The sequence below is a fragment of the Abrus precatorius genome, unplaced genomic scaffold, assembly GCF_003935025.1.
Source record: "Abrus precatorius isolate BTA unplaced genomic scaffold, Abrus_2018 Scaffold8, whole genome shotgun sequence".
NCBI lineage: Eukaryota > Viridiplantae > Streptophyta > Magnoliopsida > Fabales > Fabaceae > Abrus > Abrus precatorius.
In genome coordinates, this window is record NW_020874428.1 from 5,084,594 (window position 1) to 5,107,628 (window position 23,035).

At 32.7% G+C, this 23,035-nt stretch overlaps 5 protein-coding genes across 7 annotated transcripts; 2 read left to right on the top strand and 3 right to left on the bottom strand.

Moving 5' to 3' along the window:
• Window positions 1–1,357: 1,357 nt before the first annotated feature.
• On the top strand, window positions 1,358–4,728 carry LOC113846370 (subtilisin-like protease SBT1.7). Its single transcript, XM_027474543.1, has one exon. The coding sequence runs from the start codon at window positions 1,985–1,987 to the stop codon at window positions 4,280–4,282; it is 2,298 nt and encodes a 765-aa protein (XP_027330344.1). The 5' UTR covers window positions 1,358–1,984; the 3' UTR covers window positions 4,283–4,728.
• Window positions 4,729–6,498: 1,770 nt separating this feature from the next.
• LOC113875002 lies at window positions 6,499–11,234 on the top strand. Of its 3 annotated transcripts, none has more exons than XR_003506132.1 (6): window positions 6,499–6,918; window positions 7,191–7,305; window positions 7,405–8,031; window positions 8,152–8,335; window positions 8,947–9,091; window positions 9,739–11,234. XR_003506132.1 is itself a non-coding variant. In XM_027513386.1 (6 exons), the coding sequence occupies exons 3-6, from the start codon at window positions 7,192–7,194 to the stop codon at window positions 8,970–8,972; spliced, it is 951 nt and encodes a 316-aa protein (XP_027369187.1). In that variant the 5' UTR covers window positions 6,539–6,756; window positions 6,873–6,918; window position 7,191; the 3' UTR covers window positions 8,973–9,275. The 3 variants fall into 3 exon arrangements, 2 of the variants coding, with proteins under 2 accessions (XP_027369186.1, XP_027369187.1); XM_027513386.1 differs by lacking the exon at window positions 9,739–11,234 and having other exon boundaries at window positions 6,539–6,756; window positions 6,873–6,918; window positions 8,947–9,275; XM_027513385.1 differs by lacking the exon at window positions 9,739–11,234 and having other exon boundaries at window positions 6,528–6,918; window positions 8,947–9,275.
• LOC113875001 (3-oxo-Delta(4,5)-steroid 5-beta-reductase-like) lies at window positions 9,675–11,148 on the bottom strand. The gene is made up of 2 exons (XM_027513384.1): window positions 11,097–11,148; window positions 9,675–10,970 (listed from the first exon to the last, which is right to left on the bottom strand). The coding sequence occupies exon 2, from the start codon at window positions 10,656–10,658 to the stop codon at window positions 9,852–9,854; it is 807 nt and encodes a 268-aa protein (XP_027369185.1). The 5' UTR covers window positions 10,659–10,970; window positions 11,097–11,148; the 3' UTR covers window positions 9,675–9,851.
• A 3,406-nt stretch (window positions 11,235–14,640) lies between the features above and the next one.
• LOC113875000 (3-oxo-Delta(4,5)-steroid 5-beta-reductase-like) lies at window positions 14,641–15,886 on the bottom strand. Its single transcript, XM_027513383.1, has 2 exons — window positions 15,848–15,886; window positions 14,641–15,771 (listed from the first exon to the last, which is right to left on the bottom strand). The coding sequence occupies exons 1-2, from the start codon at window positions 15,884–15,886 to the stop codon at window positions 14,641–14,643; spliced, it is 1,170 nt and encodes a 389-aa protein (XP_027369184.1).
• A 5,248-nt stretch (window positions 15,887–21,134) lies between these two features.
• LOC113874127 (3-oxo-Delta(4,5)-steroid 5-beta-reductase-like) lies at window positions 21,135–22,674 on the bottom strand. Its single transcript, XM_027512347.1, has 2 exons — window positions 22,636–22,674; window positions 21,135–22,540 (listed from the first exon to the last, which is right to left on the bottom strand). Exons 1-2 carry the CDS (start codon window positions 22,672–22,674, stop codon window positions 21,407–21,409), a joined length of 1,173 nt encoding a protein of 390 aa, XP_027368148.1. The 3' UTR covers window positions 21,135–21,406.
• Window positions 22,675–23,035: the final 361 nt, after the last annotated feature.

Here is a 23,035-nt window from a genome sequence, read left to right on the forward strand (position 1 = left end):
TTAAGAAGATTATTTCGTTATAAATATCCATGAACTATTGTCTGAATTTTTTTTTCTTTTTAGAAAATTTTTAACTATAAAAATTTTCTAAATAAAGCTTTTGCTTGAAAAGGTCTTTTTTTGTGGGGGAAAATCAGTGGATTGTTGGTAGGAAATGTTTACATAATCAGTGTTTATTTGTCTTAACTTCTATTTTGTTAATTTTCTTATACCAGTGAAATGGATGAAAGGGACGTGGTCTCCATTTCACACGCGCGACCAGACACATGGCCATGGTTGTCAAAAAGCAAAAGAATCCCTGCGTTTTCATTTCTATATGATTGGACGGTATTAATTGCTTAAATTTCTCTGTCCAAAGTTCATTGGAAGAATATGTGTGGGTGAGATTTTTATGTAGAATTATTGCGTGCCACTCTACATAATTTATATAGACTAAGTGAAGATGCCAACTGAATAGAAAAAGCAAACTGTCAATTCTTCTGAGAAGTATAGATAAATTTTGTCTATATCTTGCTCTTACGTAATACTTTATTTCCGATTGCAATGTTACTCTCTCATTGGCTTAGTTTAGCTAATTTGTGTAAGTAACTGGAATTTTTTAGCCCAAGAACGTTTAAGAATGGGCGAAATTACATGTGAAGTATATTCATGGTGAAGGAATTTGGTTGTTTATTTAAAATTTCATCAACTAACTTCACTAGAAAATTAAATTAACGATAGAGGATTTACATATAAATCATTTTATTTTATCTTAAGTTAAAATTTAACCTTTTGTTGAAAGAATGAGAATAATTAACAATAAATTTTAGGCTATTAAACCATAACTCTTATGTCAAATCATGAATAGATTATTTTAAAAAATCAAGCTGTGAGGTGCAAATAATTTGACTTAATTATAATTTTTAAACCCTTTTATTTTAGTCTATGTATAATTTTATTCTCCATTAATTATTTACATTTTATCCTCATAATCTTTTATTTGTTAAAGTTACGTCATCTATCTCATATTTTGTTCAATAATTAATGAGAATCTAACAACAATGTGAATAAAATTTATTTTTATATATTGATTAAAAAAATTAAAATAACTATACCACTATTTAATTATTTTTTGTAATAATTATTATAAAAATTTTAAATGCAAATAATATATATATATATATATATAGTACGATGATAACATCAGCGGAAAAGATATATATATATATATATATAGTACGATGATAACATCAGCGGAAAAGCTACTTTGTCTCCATAGCCTTCCAAGTTCCACCCCCACCGTGTGTGTGCGTGTAGAGTGGCCCAAAAAGAAGGAGAAAAGTTTGTAGACATTTTTTTTTTTTTTTTGTATATTTAAAGAGAGAAAGAAGGAAAAGATTAAAAATAAAAGAATATCATAAATAATATGGTGTAAAAATAAATAATTAAATAAATATAAATATTATTAAGAAATTTATCAACCAAGACGAAAATAAAAAGAATTTATAATTGCATTTCTTTATAAAAGGAGGTTCCGACATACCTTTTCTAAAAGTGCGAAACACTATCAAAAGATTAGAGTAATTTTTTTTTTATCATAAAGAAAACATCTAAAGATATATTTTTTATATTTAAAATAGATAAAATAAATAAAACAACAATATATAATATTATATTTAATGTCAGTATTAAATAGTTCAAACAATGACATCTCTAAAAGATTTTTTCTTCAATTTAGCAAACTTTTCCTAATTATTAATATTTTTTGGTCAACTATTTTTCTTTATAATTTCCTATTTTCTCATTCATTGCTTTGAGGAGGACAACGGTATTATATGTCGACCTCCAATTGCAATTTGCCGTCACTCTGGCATAAAACAATCTTTATCCACCCCCTCGAATTCATCAGTTTCAAAACAACATTAAATACCTCCAAATCCATCCCAGCATTTCAGAAGAAAGCAAATCCAAAACAACAGAATCCCAAGATTCAATTGGCAACAACATGAAGCCACTGATTTTCACTTCCCTTCAAATTTTTTTCCTGCTCATACTGTGTGGCAGGAACACCATAGCTAAAAAGCAAACTAAAAATACATACATAATTCACATGGACAAGTCCACCATGCCATCGAGTTTCAACGACCACCTCAACTGGTATGACTCATCACTCAAATCAGTATCAAACACCGCAGAGATGCTCTACACCTACAAACACGTAGCTCATGGTTTCTCCACAAGACTAACTACGCAAGAAGCTGACACACTTGCAAAACAACCAGGGATTCTCTCTGTGATCCCTGAAGTTAGGTACCAACTTCACACAACTAGAACTCCAGAGTTCCTTGGGTTGGAAAAAGGCACCACCCTTTTACCTGAATCTGGGCAACAAAGCCAGGTTATCATTGGGGTGCTAGACACTGGTGTTTGGCCTGAGCTGAAAAGTTTGGATGACACAGGACTTGGTCCTATACCAAGTAGTTGGAAAGGTGAGTGTGAAACAGGCAACAACATGAACTCATCACACTGCAACAAAAAACTTGTGGGTGCAAGGTTTTTCTCCAAAGGCTATGAAGCAGCTCTTGGACCCATAGATGAAAAAACAGAATCAAAATCAGCAAGGGACGATGATGGGCATGGAAGCCACACGCTAACTACAGCAGCAGGTTCTGCTGTGGCTGATGCTAGCCTCTTTGGTTTGGCTTCTGGAACAGCAAGAGGAATGGCCACACAAGCACGCGTGGCAGTTTACAAAGTGTGTTGGTTAGGTGGGTGTTTCACCTCTGATATAGCTGCAGGAATCGACAAGGCAATAGAAGATGGTGTGGATGTTTTATCCATGTCAATTGGTGGAAGTTTAATGGAATATTACAGAGACATCATTGCAATTGGAAGCTTCACAGCCACATCCCATGGAATTCTAGTTTCCACTTCAGCAGGAAACGGTGGGCCCAGTCCAGGAAGCTTGTCCAACGTGGCACCATGGATAACCACAGTAGGAGCTGGAACTATAGACCGTGATTTCCCAGCGTCCATAACCATTGGAACCGGGAAGACATACACTGGTGCGTCACTCTACAGTGGAAAATCCTTGTCAGATTCAGCAATCCCAGTTGTTTATGCTGGTAACGTAAGTAACTCATCTGTCGGGTACCTTTGCATACCGGATTCCTTGATTACCTCGAAGGTTTATGGAAAAATTGTAATATGTGAGAGAGGTGGGAACCCAAGAGTGGAAAAGGGTCTTGTAGTTAAGCGTGCTGGTGGGGTTGGAATGATTTTAGCAAACAACGAAGAGTACGGAGAGGAGTTAGTTGCTGACCCTCATCTTCTCCCTGCAGCATCCTTAGGCCAAAAATCAAGCTTAGCTTTGAAAAACTACGCTTTCTCTTCTCCAAACCCCACCGCCAAAATTGAATTTTTGGGTACCCATTTAGAGGTTCAACCTTCCCCAGTTGTAGCAGCGTTCAGCTCAAGAGGACCAAACGCACTTACCCCAAAGATTCTCAAACCGGACCTAATCGCGCCAGGTGTCAACATTCTGGCGGGTTGGACTGGTGCAGTTGGACCAACCGGTTTAAACGTTGACAAAAGGCACGTGAGTTTCAACATAATTTCTGGTACCTCGATGTCTTGCCCGCACGTGAGTGGATTAGCTGCGATTCTCAAAGGGGCGCACCCTGAATGGAGCCCCGCAGCTATTAGATCCGCACTCATGACCACGGCTTACACCAGTTACAAAAACGGAGAAACCATCGAGGATGTTGCTACCGGACTACCCGGTACCCCGTTTGATTACGGCGCTGGACACGTGGACCCCGTGGCTGCCCTTGATCCTGGTCTTGTATACGACGCCAACGTTGACGACTATCTTGGATTCTTCTGCGCCTTGAACTACACGTCGTTTCAAATCAAGCTTGCCGCGAGGAGGGAATTTGTTTGCGATTCCAAGAGGAAGTATAGAGTGGAGGATTTTAATTATCCTTCTTTTGCTGTTGCTTTGGAAACAGCTTCGGGAATTGGGGGTGGTTCGGATGCTCCCACGACTGTGGAATACTCTAGGGTTTTGACTAATGTGGGTGCGCCAGGGACGTATAAAGTTTCAGTGTCGTCGAGGATTTCGTCCGTGAAGATTGTGGTTCAACCGCAAACGCTTAGTTTCACCCAGCTGTATGAGAAGAAGAGCTACACGGTGTCGTTTACGCACACTTCGATGCCGTCTGGGACGAATAGCTTTGCTCGTTTGGAATGGACTGATGGAAAGCACAAGGTTGCGAGCCCAATTGCGTTTAGCTGGACATGACATTGTGTCATTTATTGGGCTTGGTAATGCTATGGTTTTGGGCCCATCAAGGAGACCCTGGCCCCAGACTCATGGTTAAGATGTATGAGAGAGTTTGTTATTATGTATCCCCCTTTGCTGTTTCTTCTGGGCGTTAGGAGAACTCATAGTAAGAAATAATAATTGTACATTGTATTGTACATAAAGAAAAGGGTAATGGCACATCTGTATGATAATGACTTTGAATTGTTTGTCATATCTTCGTACCTTTGTTTACTAGATTGTGTGATTCACGTGAGTGGCGAAATTATTAAATAATTTATATGTTTAGAATTTAAGTATTTTTTTAAAGAAAGAATGTTAGATTTTATCTAGATTTCATAATTGAATTTGTTCAGCTATCTATCTAATTTTTTATTATAATATGTTAAAAATACGCAATTCTAAATTTATTTAAAGGCTTATATGGTCAGGGCCTCGTTTGACATAAAAACTTGTTTTTATTAGTTCTTTTAAACATATTATTTTATTTAAAATTCTTATTGCACAATTATCTTTAAATATGCTTTCAGATTAGATCAACAAATTATTAACGAATCAAGTGCATTTAAATCGCATAATACCGACACATTTTTTTTTATTTTTTTTAAAACTACCCTGCAGTATGGGTGGTCCCTTAAAAAAGTGGCTGGTAAATTTCTTATCCAAATATTTAGAATATCTTAACAAAGAAATAAATATAAATTTATTTGTCTTGACTCCTGAGAGTGTTTTCATGTTTGGTGCTGTTCTTATCGGCAGGGACCAGATTGATTATTACTACTTCAAATCCACGTAATAGAGACTCACTCAATCTTCTAGAAAAGCTTAAAAAAGGAAAGATGTGGAATTTGTTGGACTCTTGTGTGTCATCTTTAATTTGAAAGGCAACGCATGAGATGGTATACTTTTTAATGCAAAAATAAAACATCGTTTTTGAATCTTAAACGTCATTCAGTGTACTCCTCAATAGACAGACATGCTAATATTATACCTTTTATTAATTTGTTCTACTACTCCTATATCTTTATCAGGCAATATCATTGTGTAGAATACCTTTGATTTGCAATCGCAAAAGAATAAAGAAAATAGAGTTTAAGCTTTAATTTTCAACTCAAATTAATTTCAAAATTTTAAACTCAGTTTGATCAAGCTTGAGATAAATTAAGCCTGTAAAAATCCCTAAAAATTTAAACTTCACTGGAATGGAAAGACTGAAGTGAGTTAGATAGTTCAATTTGTCAACTTTACCAGAAAGTAATAAACAACATGAAAGATGGACTACCGAAGTTCCACTTTCATGGGCTTTGAGAACGTCTTGCCAAAATATTCCTATAGTCAAATGTTATCGAGTTGAGGCAGCATATCATGCCAAATTGCCTACAGCCAAAAAATATCTTAAATTTTATTCTGCCCCTACCTGTCCAAAACATGCTGTGAAAATGCTCTCAAGATGAAGCTACTTAACTAAAATCAGAATCCATATGTATCCAATAAAGAGAGAAAATCAGAGACCACAAGTTTAAGTGACCAAAACTTGACATTCTAACAGATTTTTATATTTGTTGTCACAAATTTTAGATAGAAGATTTATTTGGTCTTAAAAAATTTGAGTCATGCACTTGAGACAATTTTGATATGAATCTAACTGAACTCAAATGTATATATTATCACAGACACAGTAAGATATGCAACTTTTTTGTGTGTTTAATATGACTATTCATTCTTTGTTTTTTTTTTACCTCAAACTCCCCGTGCTTTTATTTTGAACGTGGAAAACATTAACCCATCATAGAACCAAACTTCAATATCTTAAATCCAAAATAAAATAACAAAATGACATACGATGTTAAATTTATGAACAGCCTTTCAACTTCATAAATAATATGACATGATCATATTAAAAGTAAGAAAGATATATCTTTCCACCAACATCACGGGAGGAACTAAATTCTTACGAATCATTAACAACCGAATTTGTATAAACATTCTATTATTCTTATTCTTATATAAGTAAAAACAGCCATGATTAAAATTAAAACAAATTATATGGTCATTTTCACCATCCGCTCAAAGGCGAACCTTCCACAAGTTGTACTGTAACAATTGGAAGTGCAAAATTATTGGCGGTACTTTATTGACCACAAACATTGGGAGCATTTCAGACATTACGCGTTGGGTTACGCTTCCCTGTTGACATGTGACCCTGGTTTCGTTGACTGCACTCACCAAAAACAATTTAGCAAAAAAAAAAAACAATAAACGAAGATGCCCAAGAAACCACCTTAGTCATATTTACGCTTCGCACCCGCTTCATCCTTGTCCAACTAACTAATCAGAACTGTTCTCACGGATCCTTCAACTTTTTTATTTTCTTTTCTGGTGTTTAATTGACGACCCACCTGCCAAGCGTAAACCATTTTTATTGATTGGTTTATGCAACAGAAATTTCCTCAGTTAGGGTTTTTATATATAATTTTTTTCTCAATTTCTTAATTCTTGTGATCATTATTCGAAATTTCAACCTACCCTTTGTAATTCATGGCTTCGAGTTTTGACCGGTGGGAAAAAGATCCATTTTTCAGGGCTGCCGAAGAAGTTCAGGAATCTGCAGATAGGTAGCCATTTACGTATTTATCACATGCTGCTTAGTTCGTCTTTTTTTTTTCTCAATTAGCTTTCTGACTTTTTGTAATTTATAATTTGTTTGATTTTGGCGATGAAATGTAAGGATAGAAGAACTTACTTTTCCTCCCCTCCCCCCCGGTCTTATATTGAATTCAAAGAACTGGGAAGCTTTAAATTTCTAAGTTCATTATGTGCACAATCTTATACTCTGCTATTGCTCAAGATTTCTTGTTATTGATTTGTTATCATTGTTTTTCTGAAGGATGGAATCTACATATAGGATATGGGTACACGCAACAAAAGATGCGTCCAGCATGTGGAACTCTGATGAACTGTGCCGAGATCTACATACTGCCTTTGGCACTGCTAAATGGCAGGTAATTCCTACTCCTAGTAAATATGCTAAATAATTCTTTCATTTGACTTATTTTATCATCAGAATGAGGATATGATTGCATCTTTGGTGGGAAATGCAGTTAGAGGAATTTGAACGGGCAGTGAGGTCAAGTTATAGCAAAAGCTCAAGCGAGGAAGCACGAAATAGGCACAGAAATTTTATCACTGCCATTGATGATAAGATAATGAAAGTTGAGCATTTGTTAAATGAATCAATGCCTCCGAACAGCAAAGCATCTCTGCCTTGGTTGCGTTTAGATGAAGGAGAACAGAATGAGCTTGCTTTGTTTCTTTCAGGAATGCCAGCAGCTACGACTACCAATAACTCTTGGTCTAACAGCAGGGACATTGAAAGTCCACAATTAAGTGATCAAGTTTCGGCCAGAAATTATTCAAAGAATTTTGATGTTTCATCTCGGTGGGGTGAATCAGAGGAGGAGATATCCCATGGGCATCGTAGGGTAGCTAGTGCCAGTGCTGATATCAGTTCTTGGAAAATTTCAGTTTCTGATGATGCACAGCAATGGAGTTCTTCCAGCGGTTCTTCTGGTCCGATGCATAAGGTAGCCAGTTTATCAGGATTTCTTAGTTCCATGGAATCTGTCTCTAAGTTGAAGTGGCCTGGGAATGGTTATAGAAAGCTGAAAGTAGAAGATCCTCGTAAAGGAACTGATAGTGCACTACTTTCAACAGCTCAATTGAATAGGGTGTGTTCTTAATCTGCTTTTGTTGTTTCTTGCATAATGGAGTCTTGCTTGAGTTTTTTTCAATCCACTTGTTGAATTACTAATGCTGTAATTATTTTTACTCTTTTGTTGAAAAAAAAGGGAAATGATGTATGCTACGATAGAAATAAGAGCAGCCTTGATAGCTGTGATAAATTCTATGACAAGCAACTCTATGGATGGTATGGTACTATTCAAAGGCAGCTTCAAAGATCTCAATACCAAATGCAATACCGTCAGCATGTCCGAATAATTGTTTGGATTGTTGTTCTCCTTTGCTTGATCGGTAAGCTGTTGCTATGATTGTATGTGTACTGTATTCCAACATACATGTATGTACTTGCATGTTATGCAATTTCTTATGAACAACTTACATCTTTAGAATGTAAGGAATCTTATCTTCTTATTATTATCTACTTCTCTTTTCTTTATCATAAAGCTCATGTTTATTGTTCTGTTTCTTTTTGTTTTTTCAGTCTTCTATATAAGTTATTCTTGTCGCTCTCTTCATACTTTATGTTTTTTTCCTGACTTTGTTCCTGTCGTAAATTTCATACATAGACATGAAGCTATTTTGAAAACTTTGTAATGCGCGAAGGACCTTCTTTTGTGAGGGGCTTTCTCATATCTTGTAAGAATCCACGGAATGTGAATATGAAGTGTGCAACCCTTTTTACTTTTGCCCCTTTCCAATAGGTTACCGATAAACTTTTTATAGTTGGCTGTTTTTACCCACTGTCACTGATGTATTTTTTAAACATCCTTAAACTTACATCTTGGTCTAAAACCCACCACCATGCATGCCAAAGGAGGACGGAGCTTTCTCCTGACAATCTTGCATCATCCTCGTTCTTATTATTATTATGGTTATGGTTAACACTTAACGCTATCCTGCAGCTTTAATTGCATTTCGCGCAATGTAGAAGGAAGACAGAGATACACGACTGTCCATTTGTAGCTGGAGGCAGCACAAGATACAAGCTTTTGATAACACACGTTTATATAGCCTGGATTGTCACTTGATCAGGGTTCAGAGAGATAGGTTAGATTTTCTGGTTCTCACTTAAGCTTACAGATTACTATTTAGAATCTACCATAGCACTTCCTCATTTTGTTCATTATTTTTATTCAATTTGTTTTTCCTTCCCATTTCAAAATTGTCCTTGAAAAGGTCTATGCTGTACTGGGATTGGCCTATTAGATGGTGTAATCTATATCATGCATGTCTTCCTAAAGCTGGAGCTGTGTTTTTCTACCAAAGCTGTTAGTGTAGCATGTGCAGATAGATCGGTAGTGCGAACTAGACGACAGTCCAGCACAAAATTTTACACACTCGCTTAAGTGAAAAATGTGTAAAATACATTGATGGAACCGTCTGGCAGATAATCCTAATCCATGTGCAGATTCAACGTGATACTTTCATAATTCTTCTTCTCCAAATGTTATAAACGGACTGTTTTAAAAGCAAAACCAAATTCACTCATGAAATAATCTCCCATCACGGGCTTTTTTGTTTAGAAGTTAAATCAATTCGTGCAGTTTTCAATGAAAAACAGATGTTCTAATGAAAATGTAGGATCGACCAAAATAAATAAATAAATATATACTGTTTAGATTAATTTATGCACTTGTTTTAGTAATATTAAATAATTTAAAATTAACTTTAAACCATACAACTCACTGTATCAGACATTGGAACAGCAGCGTTGTTACAAACAAAACACGCAACATAAACAAGGAAAATAACTTCTCCCCTCATGTTTTATTCATTAATAGAAAACCCCACCTCTCAATCAAACCCCTTAAGGCACAATCTTGTATTCTTTGGCCTTATCTATCCAATTCACAAACGAATCCTTGGAGTTTCTAAATCCGAAAAAGCTATGCTCTTTGGCCTTGTTCATGCTATCTAACACGGCCTCCATTCCCAACATAACATCCGCAAACCACCAATCCCCAACCTCTTCAAGCTTAGTTTGCTGCAACCCATTCTCCCTCACTATCTCTTCCCACACGGGACCCTTATCCTTCATCATCTCCGACAACCTCAACTTAGAACCTTCTAGAAACCCATATTCCTCAATCCCGAACCGTTCAGCCAACACCTTCCACAAATGCTTCCACTTGTAAACATCCCCATTGCTGCAGTTAAAGACATTGTTCTTGGCATGAGGCTCCACCGTACCCCAAATGTGCTGCTCCGCAATCAAATCAGCATCGGAAGCAGCGGAATAGCACTCCCACGCTTCTTTGATACCTGGAAACCACAAGGGAACACCCTCATGCTTGCAAATAGCAGCATAAACACAGAGAGTCCCAACAAGGTTCATCAAACTGTAAGGAGAAAAACCAAAGATAACATGTGGTCGGTTAATGAACCACGTCAACCCCTCCTTCTTTTGAACCTCTTCGAACAATATATCTTCCTGGGTATAATAGAAATTCGGTGCCTCCAAACGTGGTAAGTCCTCTGTGAACGGTGGGTCATGGAAATCGATCTTCCCGAACAGTTCGAATGGTCCTACGTAGTGCTTGGTACCTGTCTGGAGTGACACGTGGCGGAGATTGGGAGCGTTTGGGATGACCGCGCGTAGGACATTTCTGAACATGGCACCGTTGACCTCGCAGTTTTGGGCCTCCGTGGGTCTGCTTGTCCACGAAACGTAGAAGATGTGAGTGACGTCGGTTAAACATGAGAGCTTCGATTCGGCGTCGTTTTGAGCGGAGATATCGCACTGGATGTAGTGAACGGAATGACCGGCGTTCCAGGTTGGTCGGGGACGGCGAGCGACTCCGTAAACCTTCCATGGACCACCGGGTGTGTCGGTGAGAGGTAGAATCTCCGCAAGGCTATTGCCTACTATGCCCGTCACGCCTATAACGAGTGCCACGCTTTGTGGTGCTTGGGTTAGGTTAGAGTTCTGCATGTGAACAAGAGAAAATCAAAACAGTTAAAGGAGTAAAAGGAAAGTTATAAAACAAAATAGAACGGAAAAATGAACTGTGAACATGCTTTGACAATGCTATCGGTTGCTCCAGCCCACCACCTTTTCATTTTTTCTGTGATTTGGTTTGATTTTGCAAAGCAACAAGAGCGGATACCCCAATGAATTCATTATGTTTCTTCATTTATAAACAATCTTGCTTTGAATAGTTTTCAGATGAACATGAACACTAATATTATTTTATTGACGTCGCTGTGGAAATATTTGATCCCTGTATCCTATTTTGTATTTAGTGCAGAACCTGTTCCCATTGTTTTTAAAGAATGTTTTTTTTATTTGTCACGTGAACAGTATTGCTTTTAATGCCAGTCACATGATTTGCGTAAATTAATGATTGAATTACTTTCCAAGTCCAACGTTGTTTGAAAAATTGTAAATAGATTAGTATATTTTAAGTTTGTAATTGAAATCTTTAAATTTTTAAAATATTTTTATTTTAATTAGGTCATTATATTTCTATTAAAATATTTTTCACTGATTTGGATTAATTTTCCGAAGGAATAATTTATGTTGGTCGATAGAAAATGACTGACATTTTTTAGGTTTTTTTTTTCCTATCAACTGCCGAAATCTTTGAGTTTGAATACTTTTCACCGATTCCTAATTCCTAGATTCACTTACATGGACATTTAGGCTATGTGCGGTAGCTTTTAAAAAAAAATAATTTATTCTAAAGTTATTATCTCCAAATTAATTATTATTATATTTTTAACTTTTATTTTATACAATTAAAATTTTATGTGTATATGTTAATTTTATTTTTCATATTTACAATAGTCACATTTTTTAATATTTTTTTTATCTGTTCTCTTAATTCTTCTATCTAAAATTATTTTATATTAAAAAATATATAACTTAAATATTTCATATTCAAACATAAATAAAAAATAATTTTATATGATTAATTAACTGATAATAAATAAATAAAATAAATAAAATATAATTATAATATTATGTTAATATAATATTATATTTTTAAAATCATTTAATATAAATCAGTAAGTTACACGATTAGTTTCTTAAATAATTTTAATTTTACAAATTATTTATATAATTATATACTATTAATTATAAGTTTATAATTTGCAGTTTTGAACTCGTTTTAACAAATATAAAGGAATGAAAAGAAATAAAAAAATAAAGAAAATAAAAAAATTAAATAAATTAAAATATAGGAGTAAAAATAAATAATTAAATTAAAAATAAATTATTTAAAATTTTTAAGTTTAAATATAATATTTTATATAAGTTATTTAAAATTTTTATATTTTTTTTACATATGACCTTCCTTTCCTTTCTTCTCACTTCTTTCCATTTTGAAGGAAACTTGTTTTTCTCTCTTCATTCAAGCTAAAAACCTACTTCCATTTTCTTTCACTCCCTTCCCTTTTTTGTTTCCTTTCCTCAATGCAAACACTCTAAAGTTACATTTGGACAAAAGATGAAATAAAGAACAAAAAAAGATATAGAAAGATAAAAATAATAATAATAATAAGGAGATTGACCCATCATGTCAAGCTGACACTATTATTTTACATTTTTAAAAATTACTCTCATCTCTTTGCATTATATATGTTAACTTGTTAAAAAAAAAATTTGTTCTCCTTTTAAAGGATTCACACTCTTGTATCTTCTTCCTTTATTGACAAATCTCTGCTGCAAATATTTCATGGATTTGGCTAGAACCATCCAGTTTTGTTTTCGATTAAGGTAATCCTGCAGGGAAGTGGATCTGAATCCACACATTTCATCCATGTTACACTTTTTTTGGGCATTGTTACATGGAGTGCATGTCTAAGCTGTTATGCAAAATTACATATCATTTCTATTTTTATTTATATATCTTGACTGAAAGAAAAATATATTTTTATTTATTTAAATAATTTTTTATTAATTTCTACTCTTAAAATTTAATTTTAATATTTAAAAATAAAAGAAATTACATTCATTATATTAAAATTATAAAAGTGTAATAAATGTTTTTTAATAAAATTTTATTAGTAGTAGTATTTAAAATCATTTATTTAATATTTTTTAATTTTCTTTTAGTTATATAAATATTCATATTATTTAAATAATATATATGTTAAAAAAATTCATTAAAAACGATAAAATAAAAAATGTAATGATTAATTTTTAATAAAGTAATTAAATTTTGACTTAATTATTATTTTTTTTTGTCCCTAGGAGCACCCTTTAAAATTAGTCTTTAAAAAAAATACTAAGATTTTGTTTATAATATTTTTAAATATTTGAAACTAATTTTACCATTAATTGTTTTCTATTAAGTAATGAGATAAGATGTATAATCAAGAAGTGCATAACTCTACGTCAAAGAAAAAGAGAAAATAAGATGAATGACATTTTTGTAAATATTATCTTTTATATAATAAAATATTAAAAATACTAATAACGTATAATGATAAACTGAACTTAAATTCGGTTATCCAATTCATCACTTAACAGGTTATAATTGATAATAAAAACTAAATCATTACATTTTAATAACTTATTTTTAAGGGTGTTACTTCTGTAGAGACAGAAATATAATTAAGCATTAATTTTTTAATGCGCATAATATTTTTCTTAATAAAACTAAACTCTCATTTTAATTCTTAAAATAGTAAATATGAAGAATTTTAGTATTTGAAATCTTAAAAATATCATGTTAATTTTTAACTTTTGTCTTCTCACGTTACACATTGTTAACACACCATGAGAATGCTAATATGTTACGTTAAGGAATAAATATGATTAATGGTATAGCAAAAATAATATCATATAAGATTTAGTATTTTTTTAAGATTTATTCCTTAATTTTAAAAAAAATTCACCTACTTATCATTCTTCTTTATCCTTCTAACACTACTTTGTCAAAAATAAATATTATCTATTACCATATAAAGTTCTTTTATATCCACAGTCTTTAAAACAATGTTATTTATACTGATTAAACTTTTAATATAACACTTAAAATAATATATTAGTTTTTTATTACTATTTGTTAATAGACTTTGCGTTTTGATACTAAAATAAATGACAAATAAAAGTTAAAACTAATGTGACATTTTTAATTTTTTAAAGATTAAAATATGAATACAATCTCTTTGTGAAAATAAAATAAAAATATCAGTCCATAAAATTTACAACGAATATTACACATATTATTATTCACATCTTCTCGCCGTTTACTCTCTTGTTTCCTACGTCTTAATCTTAACCTGTCTCATCTTTATTCAGTCCAATTGAAGTGAAAACCTAGAATATATCTACATAGTCGTGGATTAGTGATGGTTTGAACTCCTTATAAGGGATGTGTAACATTACATGTACAAAATCTTCTGAGTAAGCTTCAACCTGTGGGAGTAAAATGGGAATAGAAATATAGACCATACTTATGGCAACAAATTCTCTTGTATATTACATATTGTGAAGTTCACCAGCCAAATACTTCACACATGGAAACAACAGTATTATTACAAACACAACATGAAACATAAACATGGATACAGAAAGTAACTGATCTATCATGACTTATTCGATAACAGAACAGGAAAAAAAAAAAACTTTTTTAAGTATAAGAAGGTCACGGAACAATCTTTGAAGCTTTTGTCTTATCTATCCAACTCACAAACGAATTCTTGGAGTTCCTAAATCCAAAAAACCCATGTTCTTTCGCTTTATTCATGCTATCCAACACACCCTCCCCTCCCAACGCAAAATCCGCAAACCACCACTCCGCAACCTCTTCAAGCTTTGTTTGCTGCAACCCATTTTCCCTCACAATCCCTTCCCACACGTGACCCTTATCCTTCATCATCTCAGACAACCTCAGATGAGAACCTTCTTGAAACCCATATTCCTTAATCCCGAACCGTTCCGCCAACACCTTCCACAAATGCTTCCACTTATAAACATCACCATTGCTGCAGTTAAAGGCCTCGTTCCTTGCATGAGGCTCCACCGTACCCCAAATGTGTTGCTCCGCAATCAAATCAGCATCGGAAGCAGTGGAATAACTCTCCCACGCTTCTTTGGTACCAGGAAACCACAAGGGAACACCCTCATGCTTGCAAATAGCAGCGTAAACACATAGAGTCCTAATGAGGTTCATCATACTGTAAGGAGAGAAACCAAAGATAACTTGTGGTCGATTAACGAACCATGTCACCCCATCCTTCTTGGCGACCTCTTCGAACAAGATATCTTCTTGAGTGTAATAGAAATTGGGTACCCCTAATCGTGGCAAATCCTCTGTGAAAGGTGGGTCATGGGGTTTGACTTTACCTATGAACTCGAAGGGTCCTAGGTAATGATTGCCACCTGTCTGGAGAGACACGTGGCGTAGATTGGGAGCGTCTGGGATGACAGCGCGTAGGACGTTCCTTAACATGGCACCGTTGATCGCGGAGTTTTGGGCCTCCGTGAGCCTACTGGTCCACGAAACATAGAAGATGTTAGTGACATCGGTTAAACAGGAGAGCTTGGATTCGGCGTCGTTTTGATTGGAGATATCGCATTGGATGTAGTGGACAGGGTGATCGGAGTTCCAGCTTGGTCGGGTACGGCGAGCCACACCGTAAACCTTCCATGGATCCCCAGGTGTGTCGTGGAGAGGTAGAATTTCAGCTAAGCTGTTCCCTACGATGCCCGTCACGCCTATAATCAGTGCCACGCTTTGGAAGCTTTGTGGTGCTTTGTCCTGTTTCGTGGTCTGCTTTGGCATAAGAGAAAAAAGATCAGAATATAGAACAAATTAATATATGGGAAAAAGGAGTGTTATGCGATCTTGCCTTTGCGGTGCCAGTTGCTCTAGCCAACCACCAACTCATTTTTCTGAGCTTTAGAGGATCAGAATACAGTTTGATTTAGGAAGTAGCAATCAAAATAAATGCAAGTGATCTATGTTGTACTACGATGTTTGTTTCTTCGGATTCCACATTCATTCATATCATCATATTCTATATATATATATACACGTGTTGCAAGAGAAGCTAACTGCTGCCATTTTCTTTCTTCCATTGTTGTTCAATTTATTTATTTATTTTTTTCTTTTTCTTTTTTTAATCTCTCTACTTTCATAATTAAAATAAGATGTGAAACAATCAGTTCACATTTTTTAAATACAATTCTGATTTTCGTACATACTTTCATCTTTCTCTATTTAATTTTATGTTTTTATCACATTATACTATCTATTATTACCCACACACATATTAATTTTCTCACTTATCATTTTATTTTTCATAAATATATTAAATCACGGCTATATATATCAATGGTAATTATATTTTTATACTAACATTTTCTTATCTTTTTTATCACATTATTATTATATGTCTTGCATGTTCGTTTTTTTTATTTCTCTTTCTTTTTCACCTACTTTACATTCATTTATTTAATGAGAAATATAAGAATCCATGGATCAATAATTTTTCTTTTAAATAATCTTCGCCGCCGAATGACTTGAGCCATGACGTGTACTGCACTAGTTTATCAACTTTTAATTGCAAATATTTTATAAATGTATATCATTTTGTAATAAATTTTAGAAATTATCTAATCTTATTCTTATAAATTTATTATTACTCTTATTAAAAAAAAAAACGTTTATGATAATTTTTACTATTAATGTAATAAAAAATTTGAAAAAAAAAAACTTAAATAAGTGTAATAATAACCGCTTAATAGTAATGATAAATAAACCCTATCTCTGTATACAAATGTTTAATGTACACCATGAGATAAAAAGAGAAAAAAATAAAGAATAGAATAATGATAATCTTACATTCTTATAGGATGTGAAATGCATGTAAGGAAGAGGGAAATAAGAAGTAAGAAAATTAAATATAAAATAATAACATAATAAATAATATGATAAAAAAAAGAGAAAAAAATTTAAGAAAAAAAAGGATAAGAATATTATTAATTAAAAAAATAATAAATAATGCAATGTGATAATAAAAAAAAGAAAGATAAAATTACAATACAAATTGACACAAATATAAGAATTAAAGTTACTACTCATGTAAATACACAACTGAATATCAGTAATTTTTAAAAATATGAGTATAAAAATTAGTATAGTACTTTATCTATTGGCATTCTTCTATTAAGATATCTCACATTAGTTAAAATTAAAGGTAAAATACTCTTGATAATAATTAGACTAATTTTTCTCTTATGAGTTAATTTTAAAAAAAATTAATAAGTTAAGTCCAAATTTCATAACAAAATTAAACAAGTGCAGTACATTTTGCATGTGTAATTTGTTCCCCTCCACTGTATAGCAAACAAGTTGTTTAACACCCTATGCAGTATTAAGGAACCTTCTGATGTTTCAAATAGTTAGGCTTAAGCCTATTCCTTATCATGGGCCTACAACATCTTGGGCTCTTAATTCTCGAATACCTTTATCACATCACTGTATTTAGTTTCATTCCTTCAATTATTGAATGATACAATTTGGTTAATATTAAAAATACAAAGAGAATACCCTTGTCTACACCACGGGTGTGTATTATTGTTTCCTACATGATTTTAAGAGGGTATGCATAGATGGTTATACATAAGTTAGGTTAAAATATTTAGGTTTTATAGTATATATATATATATATATATATATATAATCATATTTTATTTTATATTGATTTGAAACTCTTAAAAAAATATTATCTATTAAATTATTGTAGATCATGTCTATATATTTTTTTTTAATTTTTTTCCAACTTTAAATGGCAAGAACCAAAGCGTGGTGTTTGAATGTGTTCAAAATAAAATATAAAAAATAAATTTTGTAAATAAAATATTTTAAAATCAAATAATCCTTGTAACTGTCACTATTCTTATTGTTCTATATATATATATATATAATTAGGTACAAATTTTCAATATGTGAAATTTTTACTGGGATTTTATTTTTAATATGGTTATTTGAATTTATTTTAACTTGCAACATGATTTTCATTATTGGTAATAAATATTTAAGAATTTACAAGAATCATGGGACATCTACAATTGATTCATATGATAAGAGTAAATTATTATAATGCCCAATTGTAATAACTAATCAATTGTTATATTTGCTCTGTAATTAATTCATTATTGTTGATTTTGTTTAATACTAATTCAACTATTAAATATATTTTATATAATTATAAAAAATTAAAAATAATTTTTATTAAGTTTCACGTAAGTAAAATAAAATTTAAATAAGATTTTAAATTTTAGATCTATAAGAGGTTAGGATTTTAATTTTTAGTTTTTAATTTTTAATTTTAAAATATGTAGATATTTAGGTTAATGAAGAAAAAAGAGAGAGTAATGGATAGATTTTAAGGGAGGTGGATGAAATTTTTAAAGAAAGTGTGAGGGGTGACTATCGAAAAATTAGTAATTATGGGAAAATGAAACCTTTTTTTTTTTTAAATAAAAAAAATATTAAATAGGATCTAGGGTTAGGAGGAGGTGTGACTATAAATAGGAAGCTTAAATCTTTAGAAAGGGGACTTTTACACTTTATCTTTTATGGGAAACCAATAGAGAGAATCAAACTCTCTTGAAGAACACGGGAAATAAAGAGAGAAGAGAGAGGGATAATTGAAAGAATTCGGGAGAAAAAAAAAAGGAACGAGAATTCAAGGAAGCACAACGAGACAAAGAGGAGACGAGAGGATTACAAATAATCAACATTCAAAAAGAGTCAACATTCTGAGAGCACTCAAAAGCACATCCTGAGATCAACAAAGAGAATAAAGCTAGAGGGTTGAAAAGGATATCTCAACGTGAATCCTAAACTGTCACAAGTAGACCCCTTTTTTTCTTCTTCTTCTTTCTTTTTTCTTTTTTTGGTTGTCGTTTTTGTGTGCTACTCTCTTATCCCCATTTATTTATAAAGATTTAATAATTTTTTAACTCAAAAATTGTTCTGTCTTACAAATAAAACCTTTCTAACTCCCAACATCCTCTTTTTCACAAATCTAAAGGAAAACTTAACTTTAACATTAAAATGTCCTTTTGCAAACCCTAAAACATTTTCTAATCTTAAACAAATCTTTTTTTTTTGTAAACCTTAAAACATTTTCTACCAAAAAATGTCCTTTTTGTAAACCCTAAAACATTTTTTTTTCTAACCTTAAAATATTTTTTTTACAAATCCTAAAACATTTTCTATCCAAAAGGGTCTTTTTGCAAACCCTAAAAATAATTTTTAAAACCTCAAGTATTTTTATAGACCCTAAAAAGTAATTTTTTGTCAACTAAAAATTTTGCAAATTATAAAAATCTAAATTTTCCAAACACTAATTTTTTTTTCATAAATCTTAAAAATTCTAATTTCTTTACAAATTCCAAAAAAACCTAATTCTTAAATCAAATAAGAATTATTTTCTTGTTATTTTTGTTCACTCTTGTGTTTGTTTTTTTTTTTTTTTTTTATATATTGCTCGTTTATTTCCTTATTGTATACAAAAAAAATTTAATTTTAATAGGACATTTTGATTATCTAAAAAAAGGTATTTTGAATCCAGACAAAGGCCATCTAATTTTGATAGAGTGGTAGATCCACCTTCAACATTGCTTGGATCGTATAGGCTTATTGAGTAGTCTTGTACTAACTTAAACCCTGTGCAAGAGTAGATCTACAAAAAATAATAATAAAGTAAAAATCAAATTTAAAAAAAAAACTTTGAAACTCATCCAAACTTAATTTTCAAAAGAACTACGTAGCAGCTTTTATTCTTTCATTGCATATGGGAGATACGTAGGAGCGGTAACTTGACTCGTCAAGTTCAAAAATTTCCTTGTACTAATTTGAATTACTCTCAATTTAAAAGTTTCTTAAAATAATATAAACTTGAAAAAAAAAAATTTAGACTAACGGGTTAGGTTCTCGTTCCTACGTATCTCCCGTATGCAACGAAAGAGTCAAAGCTGTCACATAATTTGTTTGAAAATTAAGTTTGGATGAGTTTCAAAAATTAAAAAAAAAAAACTTGATTTTTGCTTTATTATTATTTTTTGTAAATTCACTCTTGCACATGGTTCAAGTTAATATAAGATTACTCATAAATCCTTACGATTTGAGTAATGTTGAAGGTAAATCCACCACTCTATCAAAATTACTTGGCTGTTGCGTGAATCTAAAAGACCCTTTTCTAGATAACCAAAATGTCCTATTAAAATTGGATTTCTTTTGTATACAATAAGGAAATAAACGAGAAATATATAGAACAATAAAAAAACAAACACAAGAGTGAACAAAAATAACAAGAAAATAATTCTTATTTGATTTAGGAATTAGTTTTTTTTGAAATTCGCAAAGAAATTAGAATTTTTAAGATTTATGAAAAAAAGAATTTTTAGGATTTGAAAAATTTAGATCTTTATAATTTACAAAATTGTTGGAGTTGAAAAGAAAATTACTTTTTAGGGTTTGTATAAAGATACTTTTGGGTAGAAAATGTTTTAGTATTTGCAAAAAAGATATTTTAAGGTTAAAAAAAAATATTTTAGGGTTTGCAAAAAAAGACATTTTTTGGGTAGAAAATATTTTAGGATTTACCAAAAAAAGATTTGTTGAAGGTTAGAAAATGTTTTAGGATTTGCAAAAAAAATATTTTAAGAGAAAAATAATGTTTTAGGGTTTGCAAAAGGACATTTTAGTGTTAAAGTTAAGTTTTCCTTTAGATTTGTAAAAAAAAAAAAGGATGTTGAAGGTTAGAAAGGTTTGATTTGTAAAACAGGACAATTTTTGGATCAAAAAAATATTAAATCCTATATGAATAAATGGAGAATAAGAAGGGAAACACACAATAATGACAACCAAAAAAAGAAAAAAGAAAGAAAAAGAAAAGAAAAAAAAGAAAAAATAAGCTTACTTGTAACAGTTTAGAATTCACATTATATGTATGTTGACTCTTTTGCAATATTGATTATTTGTAATCCTCTCCTTTAAACTTTTGTTCTTTTTTTTTTTTTTTTTTGTCTCTCCAATTCTTTCAATTCTCCCTCTTATACAAATTAAAAATGACACCTTGATTATTCTTCTCTTCACTTCAAAAGCAAAACAATAGCACCAATTATTGTTATCACATACATACAAAGCAACCATATAAACGATATGGCACACGCATTACTACACAATGAACACTAAACACAAACATGGATACATGGAAAATGAACTCCTTCCCTCGTGTTTTATTCATTAATATATAGAAACCCCCAAACAATATGCCACACGCATTACTACAAAATGAACACTAAACACAGACATGGATACATGGAAAATGAACTTCTCCCCTCGTGTTTTATTCATTAATATATAGAAACTCCCCGCGTAACAATCAAAACCCTCAGGGCACAATCTTGTATTCTTTGGTCTTATCTATCCAATTCACAAACGAAGTCTTGGAGTTCCTAAATCCCAAAAAGCCATGCTCTTTGGCCTTGTTCATGCTATCCAACACCGCCTCCATTCCCAGCCAAACATCCGAAAACCACCAGTCCCCAACCTCTTCAAGCCTTGTTTTCTGCAACCCATTTTCCCTCACAATCTCTTCCCACACGTACCCCTTATCCTTCATCATATCCGACAACCTTAAATTCGAACCATCTAGAAACCCATATTCCTCAATCCCAAACCGTTCCGCCAACACCTTCCACAAATGCTTCCACTTGTAAACATCACCATTGTTGCAGTTAAAAGCCCCGTTCTTGGAATGAGACTCCACCGTACCCCAAATGTGTTGCTCCGCAATCAAATCAGCATCGGAAGCAATGGAATAACACTCCCACGCTTCTTTGGAACCGGGAAACCACAAGGGAACACCCTCATGCTTGCAAATAGCGGCGTAAACACAAAGCGTCCCAATGAGATTCATCAAACTGTAAGGAGAGAAACCAAAGATAACTTGTGGTCGATTAACGAACCACGTCAACCCCTCCTTCTTACGAACCTCTTCCAACAATATATCTTCTTGAGTGTAATAGAAATTGGGTGCATCTAATCGTGGCAAATCCTCTGTGAAGGGTGGATCATGGGCCTTGATCTTACCCAAAAGCTCGAATGGTCCTACGTAGTGCTTGGTACCTGTCTGAAGGGACACGTGGCAGAGATTGGGAGCGTTTGGAATGATGGCACGTAGAACGTTCCTTAACATGGCACCGTTGATAGCGCAGTTTTGGGCCTCCGTGGGCCTGCTGGTCCACGAAACGTAGAAGATGTGGGTGACGTCGGTTAAGCCCGAGAGTTTCGATTCAGCGTCGTTTTGATTCGAGATGTCGCACTGGATATAGTGGACGGGGTTATCCGCGTCCCAACTTGGTCTTGCACGGCGAGCCACACCGTAAACCTTCCATGGACCGCCAGGTGTGTCGTGGAGAGGTAGAATTTCAGCTAGGCTATTGCCAACGATGCCCGTCACGCCTATAATTAGTGCCACGCTCTGGAAGCTTCGAGATTCTTCTGCTTCGTCCAGTTTCAGGGTCTGAACGGGCACAAGAAAAATGTGAAAATCAGAAGGAAAAGGAAAGTTAACGAATTAGAATAAGAGGGAAAATGGAGAGTGTGGCATGAAGTTACCTTGCCTGTGCCAGTTGCTCTCGCCCACCACCAACTCATTTTTCTGAGTTATAGAATGACAGAATAATACTATATGCTTTGATTTTGCTGGTAGCATTTATAAGCAACGCCCAGTCTTTATATATTCCATTGGTTTGATTTGCACTATGATGTTTGCTTCTTTAAATGTACAATACACTGACGTGCTTTGACTGGTTTTCTCCGGTGACGAGAGCCATGACATACACAGGTACTATTATCACCCTTCTCATCTTTACAAACAAAGTTTGTATAAATATTTTTTTTCAAAGTTTGTATAAATATTTTTTTTCTTAATTTTGAGATTATTTATATAATCAAATAATTTAGATAAAATTGTATGAAATAAAATTTTAAATTGGTAGCATTTTACCTTACAAAT

Coding starts and splice junctions, on each gene's coding strand:
- LOC113874127 (XM_027512347.1), bottom strand. CDS start 22,674: ATGAGTTGGTGGTGGGCGAGAGCAACTGGCACAGGCAAG. Junction 22,541..22,635: donor GAGCAACTGGCACAGGCAAG/GTAACTTCATGC, acceptor GTGCCCGTTCAG/ACCCTGAAACTGGACGAAGC.
- LOC113846370 (XM_027474543.1), top strand. CDS start 1,985: ATGAAGCCACTGATTTTCACTTCCCTTCAAATTTTTTTCCTGCTCATA.
- LOC113875001 (XM_027513384.1), bottom strand. CDS start 10,658: ATGTTCAGAAATGTCCTACGCGCGGTCATCCCAAACGCTCCCAATCTC.
- LOC113875002 (XM_027513385.1), top strand. CDS start 6,842: ATGGCTTCGAGTTTTGACCGGTGGGAAAAAGATCCATTTTTCAGGGCT. Junction 6,919..7,190: donor GTTCAGGAATCTGCAGATAG/GTAGCCATTTAC, acceptor GTTTTTCTGAAG/GATGGAATCTACATATAGGA. Junction 7,306..7,404: donor TTGGCACTGCTAAATGGCAG/GTAATTCCTACT, acceptor TGGGAAATGCAG/TTAGAGGAATTTGAACGGGC.
- LOC113875000 (XM_027513383.1), bottom strand. CDS start 15,886: ATGAGTTGGTGGTTGGCTAGAGCAACTGGCACCGCAAAG. Junction 15,772..15,847: donor GAGCAACTGGCACCGCAAAG/GCAAGATCGCAT, acceptor CTTATGCCAAAG/CAGACCACGAAACAGGACAA.